The sequence below is a fragment of the Diorhabda carinulata genome, chromosome 7 (genome assembly GCF_026250575.1).
Source record: "Diorhabda carinulata isolate Delta chromosome 7, icDioCari1.1, whole genome shotgun sequence".
NCBI lineage: Eukaryota > Metazoa > Arthropoda > Insecta > Coleoptera > Chrysomelidae > Diorhabda > Diorhabda carinulata.
Genome location: NC_079466.1, coordinates 13625863 through 13634923, shown reverse-complemented (window position 1 = coordinate 13634923; position 9061 = coordinate 13625863). Strand labels below are relative to the sequence as shown.

The 9061-nt window shown below is 30.3% G+C and overlaps 1 protein-coding gene across 1 annotated transcript; it reads right to left on the bottom strand.

The window, feature by feature from the left end:
- Positions 1-1182: 1182 nt before the first annotated feature.
- On the bottom strand, positions 1183-8519 carry LOC130896288 (TBC1 domain family member 25). Its single transcript, XM_057804280.1, has 8 exons — positions 8119-8519; positions 7437-7642; positions 6983-7163; positions 6735-6928; positions 6413-6682; positions 5545-5782; positions 4777-5484; positions 1183-3130 (listed from the first exon to the last, which is right to left on the bottom strand). The coding sequence occupies exons 1-8, from the start codon at positions 8167-8169 to the stop codon at positions 2360-2362; spliced, it is 2619 nt and encodes an 872-aa protein (XP_057660263.1). The 5' UTR covers positions 8170-8519; the 3' UTR covers positions 1183-2359.
- Positions 8520-9061: the final 542 nt, after the last annotated feature.

The window sequence follows — 9061 nt, the reverse complement described above, 5'->3', positions numbered from 1 at the left end:
GAAATTTGGTTTTAACTTTTTCAAAATTTTAAATAATTTGTAAAAATTATTAAAAAAACTATTTCCAATTTTTTTTTCAAATTGATTGGTGTTCGAAGCCAAATTGTTGAAATTTCGATTTTCAACCTTATTTTTATCTAAAAAGTGCCAAAAAAAATATTATTTTGTATAACCTCAAATAATAGACCCTCTTATTCAATGTTTCAATTAATTATATATCGTCTAATTTTTTGTATTTAGTATTAATTATTTTTCCAGTTAACGTTAGCGACGCCTCTAAATCCGAGCTCGGTAAAGTAATTCCCGAAGCCATACAACAGCTCCAATCGAAAATTAGTATTTTAGAGTATAACGTGACGGCTCTAACATCCCAATTAGCCGACGAACAGAAAGCTAGAGCAGCCTTACAACACGTAGTGAAAAACTATTTAATGTCGAATTACAGCGATTTCGATAAAATTCAATGGCCAACTATTGAGAGTAATATTTGAAACGCAACTTTCATTTTGTGCAATTTTTTTTTCAATATTAATTATTATTATAAAATAGAAGTTTTTATTTTGATTATAAAAGTAATAAAAAAAATATTTATCGATGAGAATTTTATTAAAATTCAATCACCTGATATCTACTCGTAACCACGAATTATATAGAGAAAAAAGATAATTGGCGCAGTCAGTAGGATAGCGAAAAAGACTTTTTACTGAATACACAAAAGGCACGTTACAAGAACGATAGCGTTTGAAGCTCAGTCACCGAATTGTCATAAAAATAATCCAGGAAGTTTTCATCGAGCCAGAAATTTTTAGATTCGGATCATTGTTTACAGAAAGAAAAAAAATGATAAAATATTACTATGGGAAACAAAAAGAAACATTCGAAGAGATTTGCTGTAGTACGTTGTTAAAGTGTATCAAACATTACTAAGAAAAACTAGAGACCTTTAAAAAGGCTTTTGGAAGTTAACCGCAAGGCAATCCAATTAAAAACTCATGACATGTTCTTAAGATGTGCGCTAAGCTGGTAGAGTTAATGTTAAGACGTGCTGGAAATGTCATTTCTGCCAAAGGGGGACGTACTTGTCATTGCCTCCTTTTTTAGTGTCAGATTCATTTGCTTGGTATCAAATTTAAATAATAGAAAGAATTTTGTTTTTGCCACATCGATATTTAAAAAAACATATTTCTAATAAAGAATTATTTTATTGGGTGCACTTTTACTTCTTAAACTATTTTAATAAATTGATACAATTGAAATAAATCAAAAATATACCATAGTAACTGTATGTAAGAGCCCCTTTATATTTTAATTTGCCTAAAAAGTTCATAAAATTATCCCCCATGCTCGATCGACAGCATTTGAAGCTCAGTCACCAAATTATTCTGAAAATCTTCTTGGAAGTTTCCATCTAGCTAGAAATTTTCGGATCCGGATCATTGTCTATGAGAAAAAAAAGGAAAATGATCAAATTTTAGAAGGACAAGAAGAAACCTTGGAGGAGATTTGTTGTAATACGTTGTTAAAGTGGCTATCTCAACTAGAGAGAACATATTTTCGCAAGAAACTGGCGCAGTCGCTAGGATCTCGAAATAGTCCTTTTAGTTAGAAAAAAAAAAATTACATTTCAAGACCGTTATCATTTGAAGCTCAGCCATCAAATTGTTTTAAAAGATCTTCCTGGAAGGGCGACGTTTGAAGGTTTGATTGATCCAAAAATTTTAGAGATAAAACATCAAAGAAAGGCAAGAGATATATACTACGGCTTTTGGTGTAGGAAAAACAAGAATTTTAATAATAATTTGAGATTCCGGATAACGGTCTACAAAAAGAAAAGAAAAATGATGAATTTTAAGAAGAAGTAACAAAGTAAATTCAAGAAAGACAAGCACAGACTTTTCTGGATTACGTTTGTTGTAGTGGCTATCTCAACTGTACGGAAAAGATATTTGGGAGTTGACCAGAAGGCAAGAAAATGGCGCAGTTAGTAGGATAGGGAAAGAGTCTTTTTAGTGAAAATACAAAAAAGTACATTACAAGACCGATATCATTTGAAACTGAATCATCAATTATGGAATATTCGTTCTATTTTAAGTAGATTTGATTTTTCATATTTACAAAACGAGTTAAAAGCTAGCCACTTCGTTCCGCCTCGCCTTTCCTTACTTTTACTTTTAAGCCCTCAATTCATTTTAAATTGAAAATTACTTCCCTAATCAATTTTTAGATATTTAAAGTTTGTTAAAAATCGTTAGTTAGGACGACTCAAATATAAAGGATCTTCTTATACACACATAAATAAAAATAAATAAAATTAAAAATATCACAGTACTGTTCAACGAAAAAAAAAAATCACCATAACCTAACAATCTTCGAAGTCCAACCTCTGTTGAGCTATACTGTGTTGCTTCATGTACCTCGCGTACATCTGTCTAGCTTGATTCAAAACTCTAACGACGTTGTGCTTCCTCACCATTTTATCGAAATGCATCGCCATTTCGTTGTAGTCCATCGATTTGCTTATGATATGATCACGGTGTTGCATCAACAATGTAATGCACAAAAACATCAAAAACGGATTACCGCCTCCGAATTCAGTCGGGGGTGGTAAAAGAGATGGTATTTTGATAGCTTCGGTAACTTCTTCGCAGGAATTCGTCATATTCGGCACTATACCGTTGGAAGTAGGTCCCGGAGCTGTTTCGAAATCGATTTCCGCTTGTTCGTCCGGTGTGTTTTGACTTTTTTGATGAAGCGGATTTTCCCATACAAAAACATTGTCGCTTCTTTTATTTTCCTTCGATTCGACTTGTTTGGTGATATTTTTATCATTAATTGGAGATTCTGATAATCTATCGACGATTTTTTCACCGAACACAGTTCGATCCAAATGTTCCAATTCCAATTTTAATTCCCTTGTAACGGAAGTCGTTACGGGGTAGTAATCTTGCGAATCGTCGGGGCTGGTATCGTCGCTGCTATTATTAGTCGATGAAAAATGTCGGGATGAACTGGAGTTTTCGGAATCGTCGATACTAGATTTGGTGAGGGTGATTTTTGGTTTATCCGATAAATCACTTTTTGCATCGCTGCTAAGTTTGAAGAATTCATTTAGATTCTTCACCAAAAGTCCCTAAAAAGTTGATTATAATTAGTTGCAATGGTAATAATTTAAAAGTGAGGTTAAATATTGAAAAAAGAAGTTAAATTAGGTTATGTACATCAGATGCCACTATTATCCTAATTGTCCATAAGAATTCCATAGTTTTCTCAAGTCTGATAGACATTATTGAAGTGTAAATCGATAGCAGGTAGTCAGAAAATGGAGTACGAAAAAGCAGAAGGAAATAGAAAGCAAAAAACTAGATGTAGCATAGGAAAAGAAATAATGAAACGCAAGAAGGAAAAAGAAAAACTAGAATGAAAATAGAAAAAGAAGTAGAAGGAAAGTATAAAAAGAAAAAATAGAAGGAAAACAGAAATTGAAAAAGGAGAACAAAAATAGAAAAAAAGAAAATAGAAGAAAAACAGAAAATGAGAAACGTGAAGGAAAATAGAAAAGGTAGAAAGAACATGAAAAATTAGGAGAATAGAAAATAGACGGAAAGTAGAAGGAAAATAGTAGAAAAAAGTAGAAGGAAAATAGAAAAGGTAGAAGAACATAGAAAATGAAAAAATAGAGGGAAAATAGAAGCAGTTGAAGGAAAATAGAACAAGAAAAAGCAGAAGGAAAATAGAAAAATAAAAAGTAGAAACTTAAAAAGAAGAAACACAGAAAACGAAAAAGAATTAGGCAAAAATAAAAAGTAGAATGAAATAAAATAAAATAAAAAGCAGAAGTAAATAAAAAAAATTTGAAAGAGAACACAGAATAGGAAAAGTATAAAGAAAATAAAAAAAGAAAAAATAGGAGGAACAGATAAGTAGGGGCAAATTAGGAAAAGTAGAAGGAAAATGGAAAAATAGGAAGCAGGAGAAAAATAGAAAAAGTAGAAACAAAATATAAAACGAAAAAGAGGAAGAAAAATAGAAAAAAGATAAGTAAAAAAGAAAAATTAGAAGGAAAACAGAAAACGAAAAGCGGGGGAGAAAAAAAAAGGAAAATAGAAAAGGTAGAAAAAATGAGAAATACTGAATAAGTAGAAGGAAAATAGAGAATGTGGAAAGAAAATCTTAATGGAAGGAGAACATAAAAAGAATAAGTAAAATAGAAAAAGAAAAAGTAGGAAATAATAAAATAAAAAAGTGGAAGGAAAATAGTAGAGGTAGAAAACATACAGAAACTGAGGAAAAAAATACAAAATGAGAAAGTATAAAGAAAATAGAAATTAAAAAGTAGATGCAAAATAGAACAAGCCGACAGAAAATATAAAAAAGGAGAAATAGAAAAATGAGTAAAATAAGAAAAGTAGAAGGAAAATAGAAGGAGAATAAAAAAGGTAGAAAGAACATAGGAATTGAAGAAACAGAGAAAATAGGAAAAGATGAAGAAAAATAGAACTAGAAAAAGCAGATGGAAAATAGAACAAGAAAAATGGAAATTAAAATAAAGTAGAAGCAAAATTGAAAATGAAAAAGCATAATAAATTAGACTTTCACCTTATCTGATTGTTGAGAATGGTTTTGAATTATAAATAGAATACAGAGTCTCTCATTTATAAAAACAAATATTATAGATATTGATGTGATGTAACAATCTATTTAGGCTCAAACTTTATAATCACAAACTCAATTAAAAAAATTAATCACACTATATATAATATTTTGCCCATTACTAACCTGTTGTGGTCTATTTTCTTCTTCTTCCTTAATGGAATGCGTCGAATCCAATCGATCCAAAGACGAAAACAATTTCTGTTTCAGATCCTTAAAATGACCCGACCTTTTGGAATTCCTAATCAAATTCGTCATACTCGATGATAAACTTGCGCTTTTTTTATTTAATGTTTGATGACAATTAATCCTATTATTCAAAATAACCGAATCAGACTTTTGTTCTATCGGCGATATAGATCTCGATCTAAGTTCGACGAATTTCAACGAACTATTCGATACTTCACTATTTTTGGGCGATTTAGGACTCGAATCGTCCGAATTTCGTAGAACCGCGTCGTCCAAACTTTGGTATTTCGTTTTGATACCGGAAACCGTTTTACTCTTATTGATAGATTCGTCGAAACTGTGATTTTGTCTTTTAACTTTTTGATTGGCATTACCGCTGTTCAGAGACATCGAACTACTCTGTCTTCTCAAAGCTATTATCTTGGTATAAGCGTTCTCCCTTGGGGTTTTAACTAGAGGACTAACCGGCGGTGTGTTAGATACCGAAGGTTGAAATAACGTATCAAACAACTTCAGTTCTTTTTCTGGTGGATCGGCAGGAAGAGAGCTCCACAATACTTCGAGCATCCTCAAGGAATCTTCGAAAGCGAATTCCCGTTTCATTTCTAGTAGAAGCCAACGGTAACAAAATAAAAGATCATCAGCCTAAAACAATTAATAAAAAATATAAAATTGTGATTGATTATCAAGAAAACAATTATTTACCTGATGTATTTTTAGGTAGTTATAAAATTCGAGATCGTAATACAAAATTCCTTCTGCTAGGTGAGTGAATTTTTGTGTCATGGCGATTCCGTCTATCATAAAATTAGTACAAAGTCGTTGCATCAATGCACAGAAACAAATGTAGGCGTGAGCTTCGTCGTTCATAGTCACTAATAGTGGTGATGCTAAATCGCTCATGCCCTGACAGTAACTTACTTTCGGATGATTGAGGGCATAGCTAAATTGAAAAACAACAGATAAAACGTTATTTTGAAGACCGAAAGGCAAAAATTATTTCTACATACAACACAACCAACAAAATAACTATATTCAATGGTTTAAGTTAACAATTAAAAAGAAAATAAAAACTGACAAATAACAGAATTGGAATACCATCAGTACTAAAACATTCCACCAAGTAATTTTGCAGATAAACAAGATAAAAAACCATCTGAGTAAGATCCAGATCATTTAATGCTTTCAATTTAAAATAATAACAAGCATTATCAATGTTTCATGGTACATTTGAACTACTAACCATCATTCGGACTTGGAAATGGATACTACCAACTAGACAATCATCAAATTTATTTGAAGACATGAAAAATTAATTTTAGACAACAAAAATTACAAGGGAAAAGGGTTAAACCAAACAGAAAAAGATCCAGATGACTTAACCCTTTCAAATTAGAATAATATCAAGCATTATCAATTTTTCAAGGTACATTTGAACTAATAACCACTATTGGGACTTGGAAATGGATACCACCAGCTAGACAATCATAAAATTAGATGGGAAAAGGACTGAACTAAACAGAGTAACATTCAGATCATCATACCTTGGCTTATAATATAAACAAATACTTACGTGGTAAGTATATTGAATAGGGCAGCAATATTTTGATTGTCATCACTGCCAGCATAAAATGGATGATGTCTGTCTGTTCTCAATACATCCTTTCTAACCATTCCAGTGGTATAAGCTAATTCTCCAGCCACTTGACCTTGAGCGATGGCAGTCTTCCACGTTTCTTTCAAGTCTATATATTCGGATGCCTTCTTCTTGATATAATCCATTCGCTCTTTACCCGTCATACCGCTTGGATAGACATTAAGCAAATGCTTCCACACAACTTTCCTGTAAACGTTTAAATAAACAAGAGCAAATCTTGAAAATTGAGCTAATTAACCTTAAGCTGGGATCAATTCCTCCAAAATAAATAACAGATCTTAGTTCTTTAGCATAGACAATTTGTCCTACAGGATCCAGAAACCTTCTAAATTCTGCATCTGATAATGGTTGTCTTGGTGGTTGTAGTGCAGTGTTATTAACTTCTTCTCCAAGATTGAACGCCCTTTGGACCATATTAAGTGTTTTACCGACCTAGGTTTTTATGATTTTTAAATACCTTTAATTTTGGAGAAATATCGGACTTACTTGATTAAAGATCCCATGCAATCTCGGGGAAGGTTTAGCTTCTTGACTTGTTGCTGTTTTAATTTGCGTAATAAAAGGGACATTTTGTTTTATTTCCCTATCATCATAACTTTTCCTACATAAATCAACTTTAAGTGATAAACATGGTTCTGTATTAGTAGCTACAGATGCATTATGAGCTCTAAAAAAATAATCAGCTCACAAATATTCATTTAAGGATTAATGATAATAAAAGTAAGCAATTTTTTATTTTTACACATTATTCATTAGGAAACATCTTTTAGTAAATAATCTAATTACAGAAAACGAATAATATGATAAACTTTTAATTTGATTAAAGATAAAGTATTTAATGTCAAGTATTGATGTTTTTACTTCCTTTAACCCTATCTTTTAAATATTCAAATACAATTTTTGGGAATATAGGTACTAATAATAGAAATTAACTGCTTACTTGAGGAATGCTGCATCTAGATCCCATTCAGACAATATAGGCATATATGATTCATAGCCGTTTATATCATATATTTTAAAAAATACTGTAAAATCTGTTTTTAAATCAAAGGCTTTCGCTAAAATACTTCGTAATACTTCAATTGATGTGATTTGGGGATCTACACTGAATTTGCGCATTTCTACAGGTTGATTACCTTCAAATTTCTACAATGAGGTTAAAGAAAAACTATATAACACATTTGTATAAATAGACAAAGATTAACAGACGTTGGAATAAGGTACATGCATATCCAAAACACTGTTTACTCAATTTATAATTAATTCATTAATTAGAAATTTAATATTTCCTTTGGTTAAGTGAATAACCTGCACATTAATTGAGTAAAATGTAAATTTTGACCTATATTGCTTAGATAACGATAAATTTTTAGTATCAGCAGGTGCAATTTTAATTTATTATGATATATGTGAATATTTAAGATTTAAAAACAATCATTAACAATTAATAAGTATTCTTTTATGTTATTATTTGAATGAAATCAATTTTTTCGTGTCAATATAATCAAATTATTTTCCGATGTTTTTATCGAAATTTATCAATTATTTTTTTACAAGATAAATTATAAAACACAGATCAAATTGCAATGTTATTAAACGAAAAGATTAATAAATAAAATTACCTTAACTTTTACCCTTACTGCTTCACGGCTATATCCAAATACTCCTGACATATTGTAACTTTAATAAAAGAAACTTAAATTACTTGTTTTAGTCAACTTAATATGGAATTTTCATCTAATTTTATCATTATTTCTAATTTGAATGTAGAACGAAATGAGAAGCCTCTCATTTGACTAACACCAAACTACAATCAGAGACAACCAACATCTGACATTTACTATACACAAAATACTGGAACTGATTTAACGTCAATTATTGACATTTCTAAAATAATAAGAACTGTCAATGTTTCAGGGTGGTAAACACTACAAATAAAACAATTTTTACGTATTTAGCACAATTTAAATTTGCTACATAATACAATTAAATTTGAGGAAAGTATCGAAGTCGTTCGAAAACTAAATCGATAATAAAAACTATATTTAAATGTGATAAGAATATCCTTGAAATTATCAGTGTTATGATAAAGTTGAAATTTGCGTATGCTATATGTAACCTACATTTTTTTTAATTGCATACTCAATATACACTACAAAAGTTGTCCCGATTTTATAAATATTCTAATAAAAAAACTGCGATAAACTCATTCAAGCTAGCTTGATTTAAAAAAGAAGCATACCACTCTGTACGGATAAAACAATTTTATTTAAAAGTTTGAGTTTACCGAGAATTAATTGATTTGTACACTTTGTATAATCATGTTATCATTCATTCACGTTTATATTTAAATTCCGTTATCGGTTATCACTAGTTGTTTATAAATTTATCCCTTATCGTTTTGCCAAATAATTACCGATAATCAATTTTTTATACCTAAGCCTTTGTTTTTCTCAAAGTAAAATTTATTTTTTTGTTTTCTGTATTCTTCAATTTAAAAATAACAGCAGAATGGCTATAACACCTGTACAGGTGCATGTACTGGAAGATATATTAGGGAAATTA

What these genes read in the sequence shown, in the direction of transcription:
- LOC130896288 (XM_057804280.1), bottom strand. Translation starts at nt 8,169, where the DNA reads ATGTCAGGAGTATTTGGATATAGCCGTGAAGCAGTAAGGGTAAAAGTT. An exon ending in CAGTAAGGGTAAAAGTTAAG is followed by an intron (nt 7,643 to 8,118) that starts GTAATTTTATTT and finishes ACCTCATTGTAG; the next exon opens with AAATTTGAAGGTAATCAACC. An exon ending in ACTACCTAAAAATACATCAG is followed by an intron (nt 5,485 to 5,544) that starts GTAAATAATTGT and finishes TAATTGTTTTAG; the next exon opens with GCTGATGATCTTTTATTTTG.